This window comes from Engraulis encrasicolus, chromosome 11 (assembly GCF_034702125.1).
Source record: "Engraulis encrasicolus isolate BLACKSEA-1 chromosome 11, IST_EnEncr_1.0, whole genome shotgun sequence".
Lineage (NCBI taxonomy): Eukaryota > Metazoa > Chordata > Actinopteri > Clupeiformes > Engraulidae > Engraulis > Engraulis encrasicolus.
Genome location: NC_085867.1, coordinates 30,607,220 through 30,634,719, shown reverse-complemented (window position 1 = coordinate 30,634,719; position 27,500 = coordinate 30,607,220). Strand labels below are relative to the sequence as shown.

The 27,500-nt window shown below is 45.7% G+C and overlaps 1 protein-coding gene across 1 annotated transcript in view; it reads left to right on the top strand.

Annotated features, from left to right (window-relative positions):
• The window catches only part of tln1 (talin 1), a 163,871-nt gene that overhangs the window by 35,652 nt on the left and 100,719 nt on the right, over positions 1-27,500 (top strand). Inside the window, exons 2-5 of the mRNA XM_063210405.1 lie at positions 2,967-3,045; positions 17,136-17,290; positions 22,468-22,565; positions 24,563-24,692. Coding sequence (XP_063066475.1) covers positions 17,161-17,290; positions 22,468-22,565; positions 24,563-24,692 — 358 coding nt within the window. The 5' untranslated portion in view covers positions 2,967-3,045; positions 17,136-17,160. The remainder of the gene's footprint in view (positions 1-2,966; positions 3,046-17,135; positions 17,291-22,467; positions 22,566-24,562; positions 24,693-27,500) is intronic.

Below are 27,500 nucleotides of genomic sequence, written 5' to 3'. Positions count from 1 at the left end.
TGGGGGTTGATCTGATTTTGGAGGTGAAACTTTGATGGCGGGAATTTCCTATCAAGATTAGGGAAGTCTAGGGAGAAAAAAGGAAGCGTTTCCATTGAGCCATAATTTAGCTGCTTGTATCCCATAAGGAGTCATTCACATTTTGCTGCAAATCCATACATTTGGACATCCACAATTTGGAATTGTTTAAAATTACACCACTCAGCATATTTATCATCCTTATTAACTCACAATAGTGCTCTCTGTCTCCTCATATTCTCTCGCTCTCTCTCTCCCTCTCTCTCGCTCTCGCTCTCTCTCTCGCTCTCTCTCTCGCTCTCGCTCTCGCTCTCGCTCTCGCTCTCGCTCTCTGTCTCGCTCTCGCTCTCTCTCGTTCTCTTTCTCTCTCTCCACAATATGTTTGCTTTGCATGGTCTTCCTGTTTTGTTATTCCTGCTTTTTTCCCCTCCCCGAGTACCAAATAAACTCTTGTGTCCTGCTGCCTCTGCTCCGACTTCTAATTGCACAGGATGTAGCTCTCCCTGCCGTGGGAGAGCCGGCTAGTTAGCCAGCCAGCTGCTTACACGGTGTGCTGTGCTGTGCTCTGCTGTGCTGTGCTCTGCTCTGCTCTGCTCAGTCTGTTCCTCCAGATAGCTTAAATTCCCTTTTATGGCATTGCAGGGGCTTTCGAGAGAGGAAATGACATCACCAGTCACTGAGGTAGTGAGTGTGAGCGTTGTGTTGAGAGAGAGAGAGAGACAGAGACAGAGAGGGTGAAAGAGAGGGAATGAAAAAGAGAGGGAGTGAAAAAGGAGAGAGGGGGGGGAGAGAGAGAGCGAGAGAGAGGGTGAAGGAGAGAGAGAGAGAGAGAGAAAGAAAGAGAAAGAGAGAGAGAGAGAGAGAGAGAAAGAAAGAGAAAGAGAGAGAGAGAGAGAGAGAGAGAGAAACCGAAAGAATGAGAGAGAACCAGACAGAGAGAAAGAGAGAGAGAGAGATAGAGAGGGAGAAGAAAGAGGTACCATAAAAGAAAGAGAGCGAGAGAGAGTGAGTGAGAGAAAGAGAAAGAGAGACTACTGTCACTGCTGCCACTACCGTGAAAGCATTCCTAATGGTCCTGAGAGGCTAGACTCACGACTGTCTGCCCAGAATCGCAATCGGAGTCCTGACACTTGAATCACCTAAACCTGAGCAGAAAATAGCCACAGCAGCAGCAGTAGAGGCAACAGAGCAGCAGAGGCAACAGCAAACACCATGACCAACAGGAGGAGTAGGAGAGTTGGCATCAGCGCACAGACGGACGTGCAGACTGGAGATGTTATTTCATAGGTGGTGATGCCATGAGTGATAACATGGGGTGTAGGGGGCGCCAAAATAAAATTCACGAGCGGTTTATTGCCTCCGAGGGGCCGTGTTGAGTGACAGCTGACCAAAAAAAGGGAGCCCAGATCAGTGCTGTGAGGAGACGGTTAGAGACACAGATCAGGGGGCTTAGGTGCTGCGATCAGTTGCCACAGAGCGCTGCAGTGGACGACAAGTCAGAGGCAGCAGTGGCATGTGAAACGTGTGTGCGTGTGTGCATGCGTGCGTGCGTGTACCATATGTGTACGTGCGTGTGTGCGTGTACCATGTGCTTGCTAGTGTGTGTGTACCATGTGAACGTGCGTGTACCATACGTGTGTGTGTGTGTGTGTGTGTGTGTGTGTGTGTGTGTGCGCGCGTGTGCATGTGCATGTGTGAGCGAGTCTGTCTGCATATGGACGTGAGTGTATGTCTGCATGCTTGTGTATGTGACAGAGAGAGGAACGTGTGTGTGTGTGTGGGAGCTGAATGTGCCGGTAACAGGGGTGTCTTTTTACACAGTAATGACGTACAGTATGTGTGTGTGTGCAAGGGGGCCCCTCCCCTCAGGAAGTGTGTGTGTGACTGTGTGTGCGTGCGTGCGTGCGTGTGTGAGCTGCAGAGACAGGTCTGCAGTATTACCGGACGGGCACTGTCGTACAGTTCGCTACGCTACGCTGCTGCCCAGTTCTTACGCACCGCTCAGCTGAGCATTACTCACACTTAGACACACACACAAACACACACACACACACTGGCTCAGCTCGTCTCGCCGCTCTCCTTTAAAAGGAAAAAAAGAAACACAGAGCGTGTATCCGTCCATCTGTTTGTCTCGTGCGTGCTGTTCGTCTGTTCTGTCTGTTTGGGTGGGGAATTACCATGCATCCTAACCAGCCCTGGACTGCACTTAATTTTCTATCTTTTTTTCATTCGTTGGCTTTATTCTCTCAATATGGCTTTTGAAACTTTGGACTGCACCTCAAATAATGGTTGAAGAGTGAAAAATGATTTGTTTTTCCTAATCCTCTTTGAGACAGGTGTGTGCACATTCCTACACGTAGGTGTTGTTTTGGTGCTGTTCTGTGGTTGTTGTGGACTATGGTGTGTGTGTGGGGGTACGGTACTACTGGGGTGTACAGTGTTGTTGTGTCTGCATGTGGACTGTGTTTAGGGGGTGGGATGGGCAGTAGATCTGTTTTCACGTTAAATATGTAAACCCAGACACTGGTGAGATCTTATCTGACCCTTGTAGGCGACCGGTTTTATGTGTGCGATCTACTTGTAATCCTTGTCAGCTTTCCACCTCGCGCTCTTAATGTGAACGCATGCCTATTCTCCCCTTACTGCTAAGTCCATTTCCAGTGGGACCTCGTCACTGGGCTAAGTTTTGCAGTGATCATGAGACTGACTACGGTGGCTGATATAATTTTTATTGAGCTGCCTGTCTGCTCTGCGGTCGTCTTTGTCCTGGATGGGATATCACACTCCTGACTGCTTGCCTCCGGTTGATCAGTTTTCATGCCAAATTTAGGATGATATTGGTCCTGAAATGATCAGGGCAGTTTGTAATAATAATGTTTTGTATGAAGTGTTTTTCACTATTGCTGATATTAATGTTCTCTTTTTCCTCTTTTTTTTCTCTTTCTCAGTGAACGAGGAACCCCCCCCACCCCCCAGTCTGCATTCTTAGAAGGGAGGACATCTCCCATAGCAACAAGTTTCTATCAGGTAACAAGAGTGCTCATTGATTGATTGTTTCAAGCTTCATCACAAAGTTCTGCTGCTAAAAGTAGTAGCATCCGTGCTGCATCTTTATCTGACCTAGTGTTTAAACGATAGAGTGCCATTTCTGGAAATAATCTCATTTTACACCTCCCCTTAATTTAAATAATTGGGTTTTACCTTTCTCCTGTACTTCCATCCGTTTCCATCAGTTTCCATCAGTTTGGCAAGTTCACCTTTTACCTCCAAGTTTGTATATATCATTTAGTCTTATGGGTCCGGGTAGCAGCTAGCTGGACCCATAAGATTCAATTACATTTGCTAGCTTGTAACTAGAAGTAGCATCAGTGTGTGTGACTTATAGTCAGCCTTTCCACTAGAGAGTAGAGTAGAGTAGAGTACTTTTATTAATCCCGAAGGAAATTAAGGTGTCTGTCAGCTTACATAAATACACAAATACAAAACATACACAAGACATTATACACATAATTGAACATTACAGGAAAAATATATCTTGAGTACTACCGCCACACATTATCTCACATACACACATGTTCTCTCTCTCTCACACACACACTCACACACACATTGTCCCACCCACACACACACACACACACACACACACACACACACACACACACACACACACACAAACCCACCCACAACCCCCCTCCCACACCCACACACACACACACACACACACACACACATCCCTGCACAGACACAAGGTCCTGGTAGGGTGTCATGTTGCATACATTCACACTCACAGAAAAATAAAAAAATAAAATAACCATGTTAAGTACACATACAAGAGCCTAAGAAGTTCTAATTATTGTCCATGCAAAAGCTGAGTAGTTCACGGCAGCTATTCCAGGGGTAGAGGTAGCTGAGGTGGGGTGTAGTGGGTTATTGTCCTGTATTGGGCAACCCTTAAAGTGTCCAAGGTAGTGCAGGCGCTTGCTCCGGGGGGTGGGGGGTGGGATGAAGTGTAACTGTTCAGTAGAGAAAAGAATCGGGAAGGGGGGGGGTGTAGTGGCTGCAGGTTGAGTGTTCCAGTGTGGGGGGCTAGTTTATGCAGTCCAGTCACCAATGACAATCTCTTTAATTGTCTCTTTCTGTGTGGTGTTGAAGAGCTGGATGGCCCTGGGGACAAAAGCCATGGTTTGGTTGTCTTAACCATGATGAGTCTAAGCTACGCTTATGAACCAAGGAGATCTGTGCTATGACATAGCTTCCTTCATGAAAATACATTGGACAAATCGAATCCGATAAACATGGGGCAAAAACACAATATAGGCTTCAGTGATGTGTTATACCCAATTGTAAGTTACCCGTCAAAGAAGCTAATGAGACTTAGCCTGGTTCACACCAGACGGTGTATGTGTAGCTTCGGCGCCCCCTGGCGGAGCAGAGCTTCACACACTACCGTCTGGTACACAGCCATAGAGCATGCTCCGTCTCCAACCAGAAAATAGGCTGAGAATTTATTGCTTCTGCACGGCCTCCTCACCAACAAATTCCTTCAAAAACCTTCCTGTTAATCTTTAAAGAGTCAATATAGTCTCTAATCTGTCTTGTGACTCCTCAATGTGAGTTACCGTTTATATTGAAGAAATAAATGCTCCGTCTATTTTCTGGTTGGAGACAGAGCGTGCTCTATGGCTGTGTACCAGACGGTAGTGTGTGTAGCTCTGCTCCGCCAGGGGTGCCAAAGCTACACACACACCGTCTGGTGTGAACCAGGCTAAATGAGACTGGCTTTGACTGGTAATAATTTCAAAGTCTACCCTTTTTGGCCTGTTGGTAGGTGCCAATGATCAGCCCTGCTATGTAGTAGTGAAAGAGTGAGCATATTGGACATATACCCTGTCTTTCCGGAGGATTAGCAGAAGCTTAACTGTGTTTACAAACAGTTAGCTGGTTGCTAAGGGTGGTCTGATCTCTAATCTTTCAAACATTTACTTGTTAAGCTGTACATGGATCTCATTGTGACATCCCATTTTCTGAGCCATCACCTACAGTGTTTCTGCAGTACTGTTTCTACTGTAGCTGATCCTCGGTCTCAGTTGACTTATCACGTTTCTTTTACGCCACCTTGACTATACCTCACATTTCCTGTCCGTGCCAGTTCTTCAACTCTGCCTAGAGCCAGGTTTTTCTTTTTTCATTTCAAGGTCTCTACAAAAAAACTCCATTGCCCATATAATGGCTGTTCCTAGAGCTGAATTGACAGATTACTTTTCCTTGTTTATCACTCACATACACTAGACCAGTATTTCTTAAGAGGGGCTCTACAGCCCCCCAGGGGGCCGTTGAGGAGTCCTAGGGGTGTGTTGAGAAGGATACAGCGGAGAGGGGGGTGGTGCATAGTTTCCATAGGGGGGCAATAGTCCATTTTATTTTAATAGTCCATTTTATACTAAGGTAGGCATTGGCAGGCTTATGACGAGGTCAAGGGGTTGTGAGGCTTATGATTCGGTCCAAAAAAATGGAAAAAAATCAAAACGGGCTGAGAACCATTGGACTACACCAGACATCACAATTTCGTGGTATTTTGTGAAATCTACCCAGCCAAGGTTTTTTGAGATTACAGTCAGTCTCATTGCACTTCGCTGCTCCATAAGGGTGTCAGCATTTCCTGATGACTGTGCAGAACTCAAAAGAGAGAGAGAAAAGAATGATGTGGTGCTCTAACTACACATGGCGCAGACTTGTCATAACTTAAGAGAAAGGCACCCATGTGTGTCATTTGAGCTACATGTGTGAACAAGTAATTGGCGCTGTCAGGGGCCCTCTTTTGCTAGACGAGGCCAACAGCTGTCTGTCTCGAGATGGAACCCCGGGGCCGTCGCCACGCAGCGTAGCATTCTAATTCCCATGCCCACACCATGGTGGAAACGTGCACGCACGCACGCACACACACACTAGACTTGATGGCTTCTTATAACTGTGAGAACAGCATGGAGAAATAGTCTAAAGTTGAACTAACGTACGGTACTACGAAAATAAAAACAATTCTTGATGTCGTAATTTAAAGGCTTAATCAGGATACTCAATCAGGAAGTACTGTAACAGTTGCAGTATGTCGCCTACCTCATTAGGTACAGTGAAATAACTGGTGTAACAACTATGTAATATCATGTTCTAGTGTTGTAATTACATCAGTAATACTTCATACACCTCCTGGAGGAGGTATTTGAAAATGCGGATAAAGAAGGGTCTCCCTCCCTACCAACTTGACCATGGGCCACAGTACTATCTACTGAAATATAGTGTGGGTGGTTTTTGATTTGTGATTGGCAGGGAGGATGTGATCTAGTCACGTGCCGGGTAGTATTTCAACCTCTGACCTTTTTCTTTCACTAGCAGATTCCAGACGAATGAATGAGCGGTTCCCTCTTTCTAGCAGTGGAAAGGGTGACTTATGTGTTTGATTCCACCACAGCAGCATATCGAAGTGTTAGATGACTAGAGTCATCAGAGGTTTGCACTTTGTGCACAATTCAAGAAACATGAAAAGAAGGAAGGTCCGCACACTGTTGCTGCTTCCGGTTTATTAACACAACGTTTCAACCATGCAGTCTGGTCTTTGTCAGTGTTTCAGTGGCCCATCAACTTGTAACAGCATGGAAGGACCTTTTGAATTGGCTTTCAGAACACTCATGTTATAACCACTCAAGGGGCTCAGTTGAAAAAAGAGACAACCGCCTCAATGTGACTGAAATAAAAGAGTTTGTGTGGTGAAATATAGGAGAAATATATAAGTGATGTGACTGATATAACTAATGTGATGTGACTGATGTAACTGGTTTTTTTTTTGCTGAGAATCTCTATGGCTTTCCATGATAGACATTGACAATGTCACCTCCAGCTTATAGGGCAAATGAGGAAGAAAACGGCTTGGTATTGCTTCTTCTAGTTACACTAGCTTTGTAAATATCAAGCCTTGGGAGCATCCCCTGCTGAAAAGAGCACAACTGTCTGATTTAGCTGTTTGTTTAAGACCTTGTTTAGTCTTGTGGCCTCGGTGGGATTGTAAACCACGACGGCTTGTTGTCTGCAGACAGGGGTTGGGATTTAAACAACTGGCAGAGTTCTTGTTCAAACATTTATCAACACTTGGCCACTGGAAATCCCACGACGGAGTACTCCATGGAATACGTGACTTATAGTAAAGCCCACAGATATGTACAAGTTTTATCCTTTTTACCTTATGAGTAATAAATATCAATTCATTAGTTTTTATGGAAATGGACATTAACATGAGTAAAGTGCATGATTTGTGCCATTACACGAATATTACACGAATGCACTAAATTGAGGTCACCCAAGTCACCTACTCTAATCCAAAAGTGTAGTCTATTTACGCCCCCAACTTCTCAGTCATTGATGACATGTCTTGCCGACTTGATGTGTATATTTAGAGCATTTTGTCATTGTGAAGTGATTGGTCATGATGTGAGCTTGATTCATTAGGGGTATTCATTTCCCACCATGTCACAGCTCAATAGTCTGTCATTAGGCCCAAGTTTTGCAAGTGGATACACTCACACTCACTCTCTTAGCACCCAACACTTGCAACCAAGCGAGAAGTGAGGCGACTACTGAGGCTGTCATTTCTCTGCTCTCAGTAATGTTCTCTCTCTCTCTCTCTCTCTCTCTCTCTCGCTCTCTCTCGCTCTCTCTCTCTCTCTCTCTCTCTCTCTCTCTCTCTCTCTCTCTCTCTCTCTCTCTCTTTCTCTTTCTCTCTCATCTCTTCATCTCAGTCTTTCAATCAGCCTTTTTGTGCATCTATTTCCGTCCTTGCTGGGCAGTAGGGGTAAGGGTTGCTGACCCGTCTCGGCCCCAGAAAAAGCTCCTGTTGCGGGACCTCACAGGCCCCAGAGAGCTCTCTATTTATACCCTGTCCAGAGCCAGTGTTGCTAGAGGATCTGATCAAATCCCGCCCAAAAGGTTCCCAAAAACTGCCAAATTGCGCTAAATTCCACCCAATTTCAACAGATTGCTTTGACATCTATGGGCCCAAAACGGCAGAAAAAAACGTCAATTCGCCAATATTTCCCGTTTTTACCTGCAGACGGCCATCCCAAGTAGCCCAATTGGGCGGGTAACCGTCCAATCTGGCAACACTGTCCAGAGCCAGAGCCGTCCGGGCTAATGGGGCTGTCCAGCCAGCCCAGCAGCTCATTGTCGTAAATGGGGGAAGCATGACACTGGCCTAGTGCAGATGCAGAACTTGGGGAGGAAGATCAAGGAACATGCACATCACTGTCTGGGACAGAGACTGAGTTGTCTGTGATGAGATTGGTTGTACCGAATGCACTGCAAAACAGCCTCTTATACTGTGTTGAGTGCAGACATGGCATTAGAAACTGGTTTCCAATACTGTTCCACATTCCAATACGAGTCAATCATACCTACTGTGAGAATGGCCAAAGCTGTCTTGTCCCTTTTGCTGTATGTTGTCTTCATTCTTCCCACAATGCTTTTTGTGTTGGTGGAAACTATGTCCCCTCTTCATGGTTAGGTAAATAAAAACCCGAAAACTCTGTGATGCGTAGTGCTTCACATGGAAACCTGCATGCTTGCTGCACAGCACGCATGCCTGGTACAAAGACCCTTGCATAAAGACATTGCACACACAGACAAAGCCTTGTTGAAGGGAGAATTTATGCAGATGTAACCATGCACAACCCTGGGACCCTTGGGAAGAAATACTTCAAACACAAAGTTTTGCAGAGCGTTCCATTCCCACACTCCTCCCCTCAGCTGAGGAGAGCCGGGGGGTATTGCCCTGGGGGGGTTAAACGGACATTAAAATGTCACTTACCAGTAACTGATGGCCTAGCACGCATCTACTCTCCACTGGTAGTACACTTCAACCATGCACAGCACACCATGCAGCCACACACACACACAATGGCATTATGCAGCCTGATTTTCAACATGCAGTTGTACTACATTGCTCACTGCACGTTTGCCTTATCAGTACCTAACGTCACGAGGCAGCATTGTTAAGTGTTCAGAGTATGTGGAGACTTTAGTAAAATAAAAATATTAACAAGCCATACCCCCATCAGAAATGTTTAGGATTTCAGAAAGTGCTGAACAAAAAATTCAGCATCGTCTGGTACTGACAAGTCAAGCTGCATGTTGAAATTTGTTAGGAATTCTCATTTAAGTTGACCATTGTAGCTCATAGTGAATAATACATTTAAGTGAAGTACTGTAGAAGTAAAAGTACTCTTACTGATGTAATGACAAAAACATAGTAGATATTCCTGCTATTCCACTGTATTTTACAAGGTAGATACACTGTAGGAGTACTTCTGCTTTTACGTTGTTCACCTCTGATAACACGGCGTGGCCCAGTTCCCACCAATAGAGCCACGTGCAGCTGTGTCCTGTCAGTCCTTATGCAGGGAGGTCTGTGGTTAATAGGGGTGTCTAGAGCCCACAGCGTCTGGCCTGAGTTCGCCTCGCCCAGGGCCACTGACAGCTATGACCAGGCCCGGGACCACGTTAACTGAAGGGCCCCCTCATACAATGCCAACACAACCCAATACATACAATGTAATGAGAACCCAAATCTGGGCCTCTGCCCCTTCGCCCAGGGACACGGATAGCTATGACCAGGCCTGGGACTAAGTTATCTGAAGGGCCCCCTCATCAACCAATAATACATACAATGTAATGAAAACCCAAATATGGGCCTCGACCCCCTCTCCCTGGGCCCGGGACAACTGACCACTTTGTTCCCTGGCCGCCTCGCCAGCTAATCCTCTCCAGCAGATGTGTGACTTCTTTCACCCCATCTGAAATTTCTGCCGAGAGGGGATTTTTTTTTTATAACATTGTCATCATGCTTATCTTTTAGAATATAATTGGAGTTTAGCGACTTAGATTGCACTTCCACGTCTTACTAATTCTCTTAGGGTTGCTGCATAGAGATGTTCTGGAATAATGTTCTTTTTGTCATTTTTGGGAGAGAAGTATTGGCTTTTCAGTATAATGTGTCTTGTCATCGAGTGGGCTACGGAGTTCTCGACCGCCTTTGTTGTGGTCTTTGGTTTGGCCATTTCTCGCGTCTTTGGTGATTGGATCGTAAAACGCAGCAGCCTATTAAGTTGACCCCTCCACTGACCCTCCACCCAGCATGTCTCCATTTATAAAAATGACTGGCATTCCAGCAAACCCACCGATATTCATATTGTCCGTTAACCTCCAAACGAAACAGGTTTGTGGTTATTTTTGGGTGGAGAGGAAGAGGGATCGATTTCAAATATCAGATTCAAGTTAGATTTAAGAAAATGTATGTATGTATGTATGACCTTAGTGGTAAGAATATGAACTTTTGTTTTAGAGTTTGAAGTTTCTTTGTTTTGTCCTGTTATGACAAGTGGTTGGTTGTGAAATGGATAGGAATTCTAAAAGGTGATATACGTATATTCTTTTCATTTTTATTGCTTCAAACATAGTGATATTCACATTGTTAAGTCTAGCATTGTTTTCGGATGTTTTTTTTTTTTTTTAATCTGTCCTGTCATGGCAGTAGTGGTTTCTGTAGAAATGTGATAGACATTTTTATATCTTCAAGCACAGTGATATTCACATTGTTCAGTCGAAGAAGAGCATTGTTTAGTGGTATGTTTTATTTTTGTTTCATCCTGTTATACCACTGGTGGTTGCCATAGCAGTATATTATTACTTCAGACCTAGTGATATTCGCATTATCATTTAAGTCTAAGAAGAGCATTGTTTTGTGTCAAAGTTTTTTTTGTTGGTGCTTGCTGTAGAAATATGATGGATGGAGATTTTTATGACTTCATTGTAATGAGTGCATCAGCACATTCCACGAATGTCGGGCAGACTTTGGGAACAAGTCTGAACAGCAGTGCGAGTGTCGAAGGCCTCTTTCAAACGAAGGCATCAAAGCCACTCTCTGATAAGAAGTTTTGTCTTGTTCGGCCACAAAACAGCTGAGGGAAAGCTTTGACATGCAAAATTAGTGGGGGGTGGAAGTATGTGACTGTGTCTGTGAAATGTAGGGGGGAGGAGTGCTGAAGTTTTTTCAAAAATGAGGAAGTGGATGTTTTTGTTCAAATCGTGTGTTTCTCATTCACTTCACCAAAGGTACTTCACTCACAACGCTTCATCATGTACTGTTGCGAAAGCCAGCATGGGTACACTTTGTTCTTAAGGGTTTGGGAAAGGCTTTCGTATACTCTTTTGGTTTATGAGTTGTAAGAGCATGTTACACATGAAGTTATAATATTTATTACATGCATAAGTGCACTTTATTACACTTAATTACGTGTGTAAGTGCAACTCAGGATGTTCAACTAAAAGATTGGGGCCAGTAGTGTCTGTGGAGAGCAGAGGTAGGCTTGTAGTAGCCAGGCTGTGCCCTCCTAGTGACGCAACACTTTCAGCATTACAACAAATCATGTCAAGAGCAATGCAATTACTTTCCGAGTTCCCGAAAATACGGGAACTCCTCCTACATTGTCGGTAAGTAAACAACCATAAGCAAATCATGGGAGGTGGGTCAACCATTCCATTTGGGAAACGGTAATTCTTATGGTCTTGGTCAGACCAAGTCTCGAAGAGATTTGAAAGTCGATGATAATCAGGCTAGGGTTGTAGGGCTCTGGGGCTGCACTCTGACCTACTGCTGGTTGGCTGAGCTCTATCAGGGTGACCGCTCTTTGTGGTAGGTGTCTATTTTATTTTCATCCTGGGCTCGACCTTGTTTTTCCAAATGAGGCTCTCTCTCTCTCTCTCTCTCTCTCTCTCTCTCTCTCTCTCTCTCTCTCTCTCTCTGTCTCTGTCTCTGTCTCTGTCTCTGTCTCTCTCTCTGTGTCTCTCACATGGTCTGTCTGTGTCACTGGCTTGATTCTCTGTCTCTCTCTCTGTCCCTCCCTCTGTTCCCTACTTTTGCACTCTGCAGGGAGTCCTTAAACTGTAGCCAAAGAGGCGACGTCAAAAGCTTGACACACGCACGCGCGCACGCACGCACGCACGCACGCACGCACGCACACACTCCCCCTCTCCCTCCCCTAAATATAGAGGGATGATCATGGGGTCTGGAATGCTGCCAGGATTCCCTTTACACCCCCCCCCCCCACACACACACACACACACACACCTTCCCCTCCAGCCATGTGAGAACCAGGCCATAAGACCAGGGGGATCACACCAACAGCCAGGCATAGAAGCATGGAGGCAGCCTGGAAAGCAGGGAAGAAGGCAGGCAGGCAGACATGCAGGCAGGTGTGCAGAGAAGCAGGCAGGTGTGCAGGGAAGCAGGCAGGCTGGCAGGGAAGCAGGCAGGCTGGCAGGGAAGCAGGCAGGTAGGTGTGTAGGGAAGCAGGCAGGCTGGCAGGGAAGCAGGCAGGTAGGTGTGTAGGGAAGCAGGCAGGCAGGTGTGTAGGGAAGCAGGCAGGCAGGTGTGTAGGGAGGCAGGCAGGCAGGGAAGCAGGGAAGCAGGCAGGCAGGGAAGCAGGCAGGCAGGTGTGTAGGGAAGCAGGCTGGCAGGTGTGTAGGGAAGCAGGCAGGCAGGCAGGGAAGCAGGCAGGCAGGTGTGTAGGGAAGCAGGCTGGCAGGTGTGTAGGGAAGCAGGCTGGCAGGGAAGCAGGCTGGCAGGTGTGTAGGGAAGCAGGCAGGCAGGCAGGGAAGCAGGCAGGCAGGCAGGTGTATAGGGAAGCAGGCAGGTGTGTAGGGAAGCAGGCAGGCACGCCGCGAAGCAGCCACATGCAGAACATACCTGCTGGGGACGTTTCTTCTCGCCCTGAAAGAGCAGAACAGAGTAGACAGCCAGAGGCGCCCACTCTTGTACTAACTATGCAACAGCAGCAGCAGCAGCAGCCTGGGAATTGTAGAGATATCTTGGGGCCTGTGCTTGTACAATTGTGTGTTTTTAATTTTACAAAAGCATGCACAATCTTGTTAGATTTGGATTCAGCGCTGCTCTGCAGATCAGTGTGCTTTTCGGATTAAGTCATTCTTCACCCTATGTGGGTGGTACTGTGGCTCACTGAGCTTCTGCAGTGTGGCAGAGGCAGGTAGGTATAGCTCCCCTGGGGGGACCCAGGTTCACGACCCACATAAACAATATTCATTCTTATGTCAGGATTTGCACGAGGCACAATAAGTGTTAGTTTTGCTAAGTAGTAAGAGTTTGTGGGACTGTTTTTGCAGCCCTATAAACTAAAGACAATGAGTGTGATCATTCCAAACAGAACATGCATGAAGTTGTCATACTGCCCGGTCCAGTCTGCTGATTTTTAATCCACATGCTTTCTGAATAGGAAGGAGCAAAGCAACCAGGCAAAAACAGTGCTGTATAGTCCAGCTGTATCTCAGATTTTCACAAAAGTTGTTGCGACTGCCTTTTGGCATGTTGGGCAGTTCTGTTCTACAGTGAGCCATTTTCATCACTGATGGCTTTTAGGTTTGCAGACAGGAAAGCTGCGATTCTGAATCAACAGCCTGCTTGGTGTTCACAAGAAAACGTCACTGCCTGGCTCTGGTCCCTTCCTCTAAGTGCTCTGGTTAACCCCGATTCCTTTTAAGACCCTTGTATCATTTGAGGAAATCCTTGACTGGAGCGTTACCAGGCGTGTTTTAGTGGCTTTTTATTTTGGGCTAAACAACCTAAATGTGTTTTCGTGAACTTCTTCCATCCCTCCCCTCCCCTCCTTTTACACAGTAAAATGCAGTGTTAATTCAAAGCTTAGAGAGTACTCTGGGACCAAATACGCTCTAGAAGATGTTAAATCAACTCTTAGTGTTTAATGAACACTGCAGGATTTACTGTGTACCCTCCATTCAGACGGCTTTTTGTAAGGAATGCCTCTGGCTGTAAGTCCAGCCATTTTAATTCAAATGGGAAGTCACCAAAACATCGTAAAAAAGTTTCCACTCATGGCAGTTGACTGGACGTTGATGACCTGTCTGAGACTGAGATTTTTTGCCGGTTTAATTGCAGAATAAGAATGTACTTTCCCCCTCTGTCTCTGTCTGTCTGTCTCTGTCTCCCTCCCTGTCCTTCTGTCTGTCTCCCTCTTCCCTCTTTCTGTCTCCCTCTGCCTGCCTCTTACACATGCCACTTTGACACAGCCACACTGACTGGCTTTCTCCCATATGACCTCTCTCGGCCTCTCTGTGTGTGCAGGGTGCAACTCGGCTCTATTTGTACCTGCACATTTTTTGGTGTCTATGCGGTCTCTGGTTCCTTTTACAGTATATAAATATAAAACACCACACTAGTGTAGGTCATTGTGTTTCACAGTTGCTCATAACTGTTGCTGCTAGCCAGCATGTCTGGGTCACCTCAATTCAGCTCCATTTAGACTCTCCGCTCAGATTCATTCATCCGGTCATATGCAGCATCACATCCAGTACATTTTGCTGAATCTGTCTTGCAGGTCTACGTTTCTAATGATTATTGCAGTTCTAAATATGCATTGCACTATATTTAAAGTTATCATTTTTATAGGTGTGTTGTCACAGGCGTAGCAGATGAGCACGTAAGTATATGGAGTATGCACAGCTAGCTTGTTTTTGTGTTTGCGTCTCCTAAAAATGGCTCGGCGACCAAAGTGCATCGCAACAAGCATGGTGCTGCATCGTGGTTACTGTATGTGCAAGTCGAAGCAAGAGTTCATGTTCAAGTGTTGTGCATGTCAAATTCAAGTGAAATGAACACGACAAAATGTAATGATGTTAGATCTTTGTATGTACTTGTACGTCATGCTAAGAACAAAGGACTATGTAATGCCGATAGCCTGTTGTTTTTGCATTAAAGTGACATTTTACATGTACGTAGGTACTAGACCAGTTGTACTCGATAAGATGTCACAATGTTTTTAGATGCCAATTTCTAATTCCACAAAAAGGAAAGAGAGGTGCTCGCCTGGGGCAGCAAATTGCCTAGAGCTGGCCCTGAGTGGTGGGCTGGGACTGGGCTGGGGGTGTGGAGTATCCTTGGAGTGGTGGGCTGGAGGGCTGGAGCAGCTATTGTTTGTTTCCCGTTCTGGAGCTCATCCCTGGCTGTTGTGTTTGTGCCGTAGCCAGCATTCTTTTGCCTGACTTGGGGCCACTTCCTGTAGGCCATGGGTGATTTGTGTGTTTGTGTAGGCCTGGCCAGTTGTATTGCGTGCATAGAGTGCAAGTGTGTGTGTATACTTGCATATGTATGCATAGAGTGTGTGTGCGTGTGTTTGCGTTTGCGTGCGTCCCTGTGTGTGTGTGTGTGTGTGTGTGTGTGTGTGTGTGTGTGTGTGTGTGTGTGTGTGTGTGTGTGTGTGTGTGTGTGTGTGTGTGTGTGTGTGTGTGTGTGTGTGTGTTTGTGTGTGTGTGTGTGTGTGTGTGTGTGTGTGTGTGTGTGTGTGTGTGTGTTGTGTGTGTGTGTGTGTGTGTGTGTGTGTGTGTGTGTGTGTGTGTGTGTGTGTGTGTGTGTGTGTATTTGTATTTGTATTTGTATTTGTATTTGTGCACTTGTACCGTATGCATGTGTATTTGTCTCTGCGTACCGATATGTGTGTTCAGGCGTGTCTGTGTGTGTGACTGTTGACAAATGAACTTGGAAAATGATCCCGTTCGGATGTCATGTTGGCAGGAAAAGCGCTTCCTCTCAGTCCCATGCAGATAGATGGCTCACCACCACCACTGTGTCAGGTCCCACTGCCCCATCGCAAGAGCATGTGCTGCCAGGCAACAGACTTGAGGCATTCTAGAACTCCATTCTAGAATGTTTGGAACTCATCTCGCTTGGTTTGTTCTCTGTGATTTAATGTGTTTTTAGCGCGCCACTGCACCTTAAATCACAAACTCTTCACGTGAGAATCGTCTGGAATGGATTGTAAATTATCCCAATGATCAGGACTAGTTCTAGCCTGGTTAATTAGCCTGTCTGTGCACCTATACTGCCATAGATTCTGCCATAGATCCTCCCTACAGTGGTAGTCCAGATGTGACCCATGTGCTACTGGACCAGTCAGTAAACACAGACCAATGTGTCTTCGTTGTGCTAAATTTGAACTGTGGTGCTTTAGACAGGCTTATCTAGCCAGTTGAATTGCATATGTGATTATGAGCCGTTAGTGATTTGTTGAAGGCAGACTGAATCATTTCAAGCACCACAGCCCGGCCTTGGGTATGAAATGTGTAGTCCAAAGGCCTACGTAGTTTACCATTCTCTAGCAGTAGCCTACTATGCTTTGCCCTTTTAGTTCGTGTTTTGCAGTTCATGGCAGATTATGGCTGATTGTCACACAATTCCATAATTTTCTTCTGGATCAATACAGTTACTCTACTACTCTACATGAATTTATACTTTTTAATAGAGCCAGCCGCTGACGGTTTTAACCAGCCCCGGGACAAATATCCTCTGAACGGGCCCCACTCTCAATACATATACAGAAGTTCGGTCCCAGTTCAGGGCCCTCCTTTTCCTGGGGCCGGGAACAACTGACACGTTTTGTCCCTCCCTGTCAGCGGGTTTGCTTATGGCCACAGTTGAGGTCGTTAGTAATATTTAAGCTATTTTAAGAAAAGTGATGTTTGCGACACACTTGTCCTGTGCCTTCCTGTTTTAGGCTTGATCCTCCCAGTTTTAGAAATCCCCTCAGATATGAGGAACTTCACAATTGTACTCGCACAAGTGATCAGAGATACTGAATGTGTTGCATATGCTGTTACCACCTTGCCTGTATGGGCACGAAACGCCTGCTGTGACAATACATTGAATTTTGTTTTCTAGTCAGTCTGCTCAACCTTCTAATTCCCAGTTCGTCTGAAAAATATAGATAGGAGCAAGTACCATATACCGGCTATATTGCCCATGTTTGAATCGTTCATTTCCCAACCCAAGAACGTTGGAGCGGCTTTCACTTAATATTGTCAATTAGAGAACATGTTAGCTGATGCTAATAGCATAAGAAATGAAAATACACCCAAAATAAACCTTCAATTCCTTCTTTTGTGTGTGGTTGTGTGTTTGTGCATATAGAGTAATAGTATGTCAATATTAAATACACCCTTTCAGATCAACCTGAACCTTTCTTTGTGTGTGTGGTTGTGTGTTTGCGCAGTAGCGGCAGAGACTCAGCGGTAGCCATGGTGGCGTTGTCCCTGAAGATCAGCGTGGGGAACGTGGTGAAGACCATGCAGTTCGAGCCCTCCACCATGGTGTACGATGCCTGTCGCATGATACGCGAACGAGTCCCTGAAGCACAGCTCGGACAGCGTAAGTAGCATGCAGACACACCATGGACACACACACTTGTAGGCACACATGCACTTGCGTGCAACACACACACACACACACACACACACACACACACACACACACACACACACACACACACACAGACACACACACAGACACAGACATACGTTTGCTTTCAGTACCTACTCACTGGTCAACTTTTTTTGATCTCACACACACACACACACACACACACACACACACACACACACACACACACACACACACACACACACCACACACACACACACACGATACACGCACACACATGTGTGAATGCCATATGCACTATAACCCACACATTTGAAGCATTATTCTTTCTGACAAATAACGCAGACTATCACCACAGACCTGGGCCTGGGCTTGCCAGTAAGTAAGTGTGTCTGCATAAGCACTGGTGCTTTGGTCAGCAGTGCCAACCACATTCAGCCACTTCTGGCTTTTTGTAAACTGCAAGCTCTGCATCAGCGTGTTTTTTGGAGAGGAACTGACTGACTCGACTGACCCGCATACAATGTAATGCTGCTATGTCAGAACTGTAGTAGTTGATCGTGGTCGTGATGGTAGACATTCTTTGACCCGACCGCATAGTCTGCTGCATAAAGGGCTGGGCAAAAAAATAACTTGATCACAATTTGAGCTGTAACGATATTGTATGGAACCGAGAAATCGTGATACACAGAGTCACAATACTGTACCGCGATACAAGGAGACAGTATCGTGATACACCCTTTTAACGTTTTGATACCCATCTTCCCAGAAAACAACCACATGATATGAAGTGATAGTGCTTCCAAGCATCATCATTATTATTATATAGAAACTTTTCAAAATTATTAGTAGCCTCTTGTAACCTATTCTACATATAAACTATCATATTTTTTATTCATAAAGTTTATGATGTTGGCAAATGAAATCGTGGGGTGTATTGAACCGTAGGTCATGAATCGTGATACAAACCGATCGTGAGTTGAGTGTATCGTTACAGCCCTAATCACAATATATGGCACTACGCGTTTTTTTCCATATTGGCTGATGTCAATTCATAATCATGATTCGGACTGGGTTACATGGTGATAAGTCAACACAAACACAGTGGATTGCACAGACTATGAAGGAAAAGTTCACCAAAAAATGTCAGTAACCATAATAATATCATGAAATTATTAACCTCAATTAGTATTATAGCTATAGAAAGTGGCAATGACATTATTAATCCTGATGTTTCTAATTTGGTGCAGGGTGCAGTGAGTTTGCGTCCTTAGTACACTTTGGCAAAGGGATGAATTTATACAGGTCATTTCAGGCTCTCTGCCAGACGCTTTAGGCAGATGGATGAATTTAAACAAGTCCAAAGAGTGACTTCATACCTCACAGCAGGTCCATTTTGAAGATTAGCGCTTGATGTCGATGCCAATGGTTTCATTTTGTGAATTATTAGGCACAAGGGTCCATTTATATGACATGAACAGCCATTAGTTTATCATGATAGAGCACGATGGAGTACCGTCTGCATACCTGCACCACCCTTGCTCCAAGTAATCTGTTGTCTGCCTGTCTGTGTATTTGAGTATATGTCCTTATATTCCATGTATGTTAGAGTTTGTACCTGTATATGCATTTGGCGTACTAGTTTTTCTAGTCTCTGTTGCTGCATCATTTTTTATACATTTTATACTCTTCGTACTTATGTTGTGTGCATATTGAAGGGAAGCTTCAAATATCCTAGTACTGTGTATAATGACAATGAAGACTTTGTATTCTATTCTAAGTAAAATGAAGGCAAATTACCATTACTTGTAAGTGTTTGTGTGTGTTTGTGTGTTTGTTCATGGTTCGCTTTTGTGATCAGACAAGCTAAACATGTTGGAATTCTGCTGCTCAGTTTCTTCCTGAACCCCACCAAAATGAAGTCATACCCTAGGACATGATGTCTTGGCTCTCTCTCTCTCTCTCTCTCTCTCTCTCTCTCTCTCTCTCTCTCTCTCTCTCTCTCTCTCTCTCTCTCTCTCTCTCTCTCTCTCTCTCTCTCTCTCTCTCTCCCTCCTCACTGGGTGTGAGCATGTCGGGGCAGAATGGCTCCAGGATATTTCGGAGGGTAGTTAAGGGAATGGATGGAGGGGGATTTCACTCGTCCACACCCGTGTGTCTGTGTGTCTCTGTCTCTGTGTGTGTGTTTGTCCCCAAGGCAGCTGGGACTACCCTTCTCTGGTCATGCCTGGACTGTGTCACCAGCATTCCAATACGCGTCACTTGTTCCCTGTCCAAAGGGGACACCCTTTTTGATTGAGCTAAAACCCGTTACTTATGATGCATCATGCTCAAATTGTTTACGGTTCTGATGTATGGACTACTAGAACATTAAGGTAACAATCTCACTTGCCAAAGAGAGATAGAGGGACAGACAGACGATACCACTTGCACTCACTCAATATTTTGCATGGACAAGTTTGTACTGAACCACATACAGTGCTACTTAGTCTGTGTGTAAAGAAGGGTACTACCGTATCGTAAGTGGCTCTGTGTTGAGTAGGAACTCAACAGCACCCCTCTCTACTGTGCTGTACCCATATGCCGCCAGTTCTTGGCCCACTATTTGCAAACTGTTGAAAGACATTAGCCGTGTGTCTGTATGAGGGTGTGTGTGTGTGCGTGTGTGTGTGCGTGTGTGTGTGCGTGTGTGTGTGCGTGTGTGTGTGCGTGTGCGTGTGCGTGTGTGTGTGCGTGTGCGTGTGCGCTTGCTTGCCTTGCATGTCTGTGTGTGCGTGATGATAGCTGATAGCTCTGTGTAAGCGTGCAAGTGCTTGTGCGTGAGTGTGCATCTTTGTGCGTGCATGGTCCTGATAGTGGTCTCTGGGCAATATGTCAGCAACGCTAGTTTAATCCCGGAGAATCCCATGCTACTCAGATGTCTCTGCCTTTGCCAACATTCCTTATGGAACTATTGCTCGGAATCTGGTGACCTAAGTGTGTCCAATTCCCTTGGCATTCCCTATTCTCCCACTCCAAAATGGTGTGTGTGTGTGTGTGTGTGTGTGCGTGTGTGTGTGCGCGTGTGTGTGCGCGTGTGTGTGTGTGTGTGCGTGTGCGTGTGCGTGTGTGTGTGCGTGTGTGCGCGCGTGTGTGCGTGCGCGCGCGCGCGTGTGCGTGTGTGCGTGTGTGTGTGTGTGTGTGTGTGTGTGTGTGTGTGTGTGTGTGTGTGTGTGTGTGTGTGTGTGTGTGTGTGTGTGTGTGTGTGTGTGTGTGTGTGTGTGTGTGTGTGTGTGTGTGTGTGTGTGTGCAGATACAGTACATAATCAGATACAGCTTTTTCTTCCCATGCATGATGCACATTTATTACTCATTCCATTATTTATATCCGGGGGTTAATCTGGCAGACAAGTGAGTTCATCAAAATGAGGTGGAGATGGCCGCTGGTAGTGGATTTGATTTAGAAGGTGGAGAAGAGTCTGTACCACACTGATCGATTTTGTATTTTTGTCTTCTCTACTGCTTTGCACAGACACAAGCTGGGAAGGTGTGGAGGGTGTCTGTGTGTGATCTACAGGTGGTGTGGGGGGAGTGAAGGCATATGTGCGTGGTGTTGGTGGGGTGGGTCTGAAGGCTTATCTGTGTGGTGTTGGGGGGGCAGTATAGGTGTATCTGTGCGTGGTGTATGTGTGTGTGTGTGTGGGTGGTGTGGGTGGGCGCGGGGGGGGGGGTGAAGGCTTGTCTGTGCGTGGTGTTGGGGCCCTCTGGTGTTGCATAACACATCTCTCTCAGCCCTCTACAGCTACAGCTAGAGTTAGAACTGCCTGGACTGCATGCCTGTTGTAACTTGCGAGCAATTTTCCACTTTTATGGCATCAAGAGAGAGAGAGAGAGAGAGAGAGAGGAGGGGGAGAGAGAGAATGAAGGAGGGGAAGGAAAAGAGAGAGGGACTGGGAGAAAGAGTACGATGGATAGAGAGGGAGAGGGAGAACGACGCAAGAGAAGGAGGGAAAGGGAGGCTGAGAGAGGGAGGGGAGAGAACTTTAGGGAGAAAGAAAGAGGGAGAATGAGGGGGAGAGGGAGAATGAAAGAGTGGAGGGAGGGGGAGAGAGGGGGGGGACTGCCCCATAGCCAACAGCAACAGCTAATGTGGAATGTTCTGCATCTTAAATGGCAGTGTCCTCTCACCTCTGGCCAGCACCCATAGTGGAGGCAAGCACCAAGCACCCACCCCCAGCTCCGAAGAGGGCTGTATTAAAGTGCTGAAGCACCATAGATAGATAAAGGGTGTGTATGTACGTGCACAGTATGTGTTTGTGTGTACAAAAATATGTGTGCATGAATGTGCGTGTGAAAATACTAAATGAAAATTCTTGACCATGTTGCATGTGTTTGTGCACGTTTTTGTGTTTGTGTGTGTGAAAATGATAAATGAAAATTCTTCCCATGTGTTTTTGCACACGTGTGTGCGTGTGTGTGTGACTGGACTCCCATGCACTCTACATGTATGAGTTTGTACGTGTCTCCCATTGAGGGTGACTATGGCCCATATGCAGGAATTGGAAGTGTAGAATGTTCCGACCAAAAGTCCACATGACTGATGATGCCACTGACGATGCAGTTTCTCCAGGAGCAATGACACACAAGCTGCATATGGGTACAAGTCTGTCTGCAAGAGCCTGTCATTAATGGTTTTCTTTTTTCGGTTCCTAACAAAACATTTCCACTCTCTGACGGACGTCATCATCGTCGTCTTCGGTCCAAGACCTAAATCGGCTAGAGAAAACATGCTGGATATTAGAGGTTGGGGAAGCCAGCTATGAGAATGTGGGATATGGGCCATGCTGTGGAATGAGTACATGTGTACATTTGTGGGGATGTGTGATGTACTGGAATGGGTTGGGGAATGATGGCTGCCAGTGACTGGAGAACGCTACTGTGATCAGCACCAATGTGGAAAACTAATCTTTCTCTCTCTCTCTCTGTCTCTCTCTCTCTTTCTTTCTTTCTTTCTTTCTTTCTTTCTTTCTTTCTTTCTTTCTTTCTTTCTTTCTTTCTTCTTTCTTTCTTTCTTTCTTTCTACTTTTCTTTCTCTCTCTCTCTCTCTCTCTCTCTCTCTCTCTCTCTCTCTCTCTCTCTCTCTCTCTCTCTCTCTCTCTCTCTCTCTCTCCTTTTCTCTCCATCAGCTAATGACTATGGCCTGTTCCTGTCTGACGAGGACCCCAAGAAGGGCATCTGGCTGGAGGCAGGGAAAGCCCTCGACTACTACATGCTTAGGAACGGGGTAAGTGTGTGTGAACCGTGTGTGTGTGTGTGTGTGTGTGTTTGTGTGTGTGTGTGTGTGTGTGTGTTTGTGTGTGTGTGTGTTAAATAAGTGAGGTGTAAGGGAAAAGCCCTGTGTGAAGGGGTGTGTGCGGTGTGTTGCAGAAGTGTCATGCTGATGGAGCGAGGATACGGCGAGATGATATTATTGATAAGACGTGAGAGAGAATAGACAGAAAAGGCACGAGAGGGAAATAGAGAAGTGTAGTTAGTGCAAATGGCAGTTGCATGTCATGAGTGTGCATGTGCATGCGTGAGTGCGTGTGCGTGTGTGTGAGAGAGTGCGTGTGTGTGCGTGCGTGCGTGCGTGAGTGTGTGTGTGTGAGAGAGTGCGTGTGTGTGAGAGTATGTGAGGGTGTATGCATGAGTGTGTGTCATATGGAGAACTACAGTAAGTGCAATTGCATGCAAGTGTGTGCATGTGTGTGAGTGCATTTGCGATGTGTGTGCGTGTGTGTGTGTGTGTGTGTGTGTGTGTGTGTGTGTGTGTGTGTGTGTGTGTGTGTGTGTGTGTGTGTGTGTGTGTGTGTGTGTGTGTGTGTGTGTGTGTCATAAAAAGCCCCTGGCTGAGTGCCCTGATGATTTGCAGGTCACAGAATTACCTGACACACACACACACACACACACACGTACACGTCATCACAGGACTTCATGGATGTGGCCCCCTGCATTCTTGTATCCACCTCAAGTTGTAACACGAGCCCCCATGACCTAGTCCTCACAGACTGCTGAGATGAATGGCTGGCTGGCCAGAAGCAATGCATTCTGGTCTTCAAATAGTGACGTGAGACTGTGTCATCCACACGTCAGCAGCACCACACACAGCCACCTGACACACCTATGGGGCATGATACCCGATGCCATCGCTATTTCAAGTTCAGAATGGCATTACTTTAAGACAGTGGTTCTCAATCTTTTCTTGAATGAACGCCCCTTGGACCTCATCATAAGCCTCCCAACGCTGCATTGATCTCATCATAAGCCTGCCAACGCCCCCCTTAGTATTAAAAAATAAAATGGACTAATGCCCCCCAATGGCAACCAGTAAGCGCCGCCCCCACTCAGCTGCATCCTTCTCTACGCCCCCTTAGGACTTCCTAATGTCCCCTGGGGGGCTGTAGAGCCCCTGTTGAGAAACACGACTTTAAGCCATCCACTCCACCAGCCATGCAAGTCTTTTCAAACAAGCCTGATGACAGACCTGAGTAATGTTATAGGTGACCTGGGTTTGGACTGGGTAGAGGTAAGACAGTCAGATAGCACACAGTAGCTTCCCAGAATAGGTCTACTTTGAGTCACCACGCACACGCACACGCACACGCACACGCACACGCACACGCCCACAGTTGGAGTGAGTAAGCTTTAGATGTGGGCTGTGTGTGCGTGTGCGCATATGTGTGTTTTTTCTTGAGTCAGGGTGTAAATGGAGACCGGAACTTGACGTGATATTTTATCCCCATGCCATAACGCATACCAAATATACATAGCCATGTCATAGATTGCGTAAGCTGCGTAATTAATGTGACTCAGCCTGACAAGTTCATTACCGAGCAATGGATGAGTTGCCATCTATATTACATCATGCTATATTTAGGAATGATTTAAGGAACATGTTTGCGAGGTGGATGACTACATTTCTAGAAAGTAAAGTTTAGTTTGATGACTGTGAAGGTCTTGAACTCTTGAACTAAAGATGGCTTATAGTTACCATGGGAACGGCTGCTTGTAAAGATAACTGGCAGTAACCATGGGAATAGCTGATTGTAAAGATATCTGGCAGTAACCATGGGAATAGCTAACTGGAAAGATGGCCGACAGAAACCATGACAACACCTGATTGTAAAAATGTCCAGTAGTTACCATGGGGACAACTGATTGTAAAGATGGCTGAAGCCAACTACTGGAAACAGCAGATGTTAAAGGTGGCCAATTGTAACCATGACAACCTGTGATTGGCAGGACACCCTGGAGTACAAGAAAAAACAGAGACCCCTGAAGATCCGCATGTTGGACGGCACGGTGAAGACAGTCATGGTGGACGACTCCAAAATTGTCAGCGACATGCTCATGACCATCTGTGCCAGGATAGGTGAGTACTAGGGCTGTAACGATATTGTATCGAACCGAGCAATCGTGATACACAGAGTCACGATACTGTATCGTGATACAAGGAGGCAGTGTTGTGATACGCCTTTTTAGAGTTTTGATACACATCAGCCCAGAAAACAACCACAGGATATGAGGTGATAGCGCTTCCAAGCAGCAATTATTATAAAGAAACTTTTAAAAATCATTAGTAGCCTCTTGTAACCTATTCTACCTTTAAACTATCATAGTTTTTATTCATAAAGTTTATAATGTTTGCAAATGTGAAATCGTGGGGTGTATCGAACCGTAGGTCATGAATCGTGATACAAACCGAATCGTGAGTTGAGTGTATCATTACAGCCCTAGTGAGTACTGATGCTGGAACAACCTGGGGGCACAGGGTGGGCTTGGTTGAGCGGGTAGGCTCAGTTGGCTAAGGTTGAATAGCCCTTCAAAGCGGAGACTTGTACTCCTTCTATTGTCAGTGGACTAAGGAACCATCCCATGATGAATCAGGAGACCGGGGGTTCTGTTTCCTACCCGTGGTCATTTCTTCTTTATTCTCCTCCTTCTCTATTTCTCTCTCTTTCCCACTTGTTTCCCATCTCTCTCTCTCTATCTCTCTCTCTCTCTCTCTCTCTCTCTCTCTCTCTCTCTCTCTCTCTCTCTCTCTCTCTCTCTCTCTCTCTCTCTAAAGGCTAAAATGTCCCAAATGTACATTTTTTAAAATGCCGGTCTTGTTTGACAAACAAGTGATAGGCTAGTAAATTGCGTGTTGTACACTCTGTGCTGTTGTGAGCAATGCAATGGCAAATGGGAATCACAAACAAATATTTTTTTGCTTGCATAGACCCTAAATTCACAGGATTCCTTGTATTCTAGAATGAATGTACTTTCCATTTCCCGGCTGTGCCTGCGTGCTTGACTGAAAAGCAGTGGCAGTCCTCGTCAGTCAGCCTAACAAACCTAATCGTCGTTTACCAATACTTTCTAAATTGCATTGACTTTAAAAGGGAAGAGTCAGCAATTGTAATCCAATACACTTGTTTTGTCAACTTCGGCAAATGGGCTTCTCACAGTCCTCTTGGCAGTGTGTGTGTGTGTGTGTGTGTGTGTGTGTGTGTGTGTGTGTGTGTGTGTGTGTGTGTGTGTGCGTGTGTGTGTGTGTGTGTGTGTGTGTGTGTGTGTGTGTGTGTGTGTGCGTGTGTGCGTGCGTGCGTGCGTGCGTGCGTGCGTGCGTGCGTGCGTGCGTGCGTGCGTGCGTGCGTGCGTGCGTGCGTGCGTGCGTGCGTGCGTGCGTGCGTGCGTGCGTGCGTGCGTGCGTGCGTGCGCGCGTGCGTGCGTGTGTAAGTGCGTTCAGTCTGGAGGTCTGTTTTTGTTCACTGAGAAATGCTCCAGTGTTTGTGCAGTTTGTGAATAGGAAACACCTGACTGAGCCCCTAAACAACCCGCGCCAATGGCCGCATATCTTGAGGGACCGGCTGTTGTTAAGCCCCAAATAAGTATTAGCCTATTCTCCATAATCACGGTATCTCTTTACCCTTAATGCCTCTAATCAGAACAAGAACTGAATGGCATGAACAGAATGAAGTGATTTAAGCTGGCAGCGTAAGTTACTGTCCATGAGGAAAGTTTCAGTAAAAAACAGAGATGACGTAAAAGAGAACATTTTTTTCGTCTGCTAGCTTATTGCAGATCGTGCCACGTAGATGAACAAAATGAAATGCAACAGATGTGTCATAATCTGATTGGATATTACTGTAGCAGCTGAAAGGTCAAACGTGTTGCCGTAGGGACAATGTGTTCTCTTGCTCTGCCTCTAGGGCAAACGTTATTATTTTATTCAGTGAGTGACCTAAAAGACCCCATATCTTTGAGATCATAATCTGTTTTTAAGACACCATTTCTCAGAAATGGCTTTTGCTGCTGTTGTTCCCCAAGCATTAAAACCTGTGACAAACGTCCCCAATCACAGTTGCAAACAGAGAACTGACAGAGAGATGGGCCTGCTCGTCCTTACTTGCACTGTACGGTTATAATCTGCTACGACTTTAAGAACCACTGAAACAATTTTAGAAATTTCTATTTCAAGACTGAAAAAAATGCTTGGTGTTGCTTTTAAGAAACCACTACCAGTAAAAAAAAAAACTGCTTCTCTCGTCCTTCTTCCTCAGGCATCACAAACTATGACACACAAAAATGGCTTTCGTGTAGCAGATAGGGCCGCCGGCGGGCCTATTCACTATTTGCTGAAAATGCATTATAACAATATTGCTATGACATTACTGAGAGCCTTAAGTAACAGATGAAGTCGTAGCCATGGCAATTTTGGCGACAGTAAGGTTATAAAACACAGGCTCTGTGCTAAGGGGTTAAGGAAACTAGTGTGAAAAGATCAGCTGCTGTCATCTTTGTATCTATGATGAGTACTGGTGCATGAAAAGTATTGTGTTCCATAACCCATTTTAACCTGATGACTCGTATGTGTTGTTTACTCTTTGATGCCTGGAGACACATATACGCTGCATTCAGGCTCTTGAGATTTTAGCTTTTTTAATAACAATGTGGGTATGTTACAGCTGAATTAACACATTTTAATGCAATATGAGGGTCTTGGGGTTTAAATGCAACTTATTTGATGTTTTTATGTGCATCAGAGGCTACGATATTTCATTTTTTATAGGCTGAGGGCAACTTTCCCAACAAGGGCTTAGGCATTCAGCAGGCATTTTTTTGCAGGTGCTTCAGGCATCAATGGGTTCAACAAGCCACTATTGTAGCCTCTTCTCCATGTCCGCCATTTTGAATT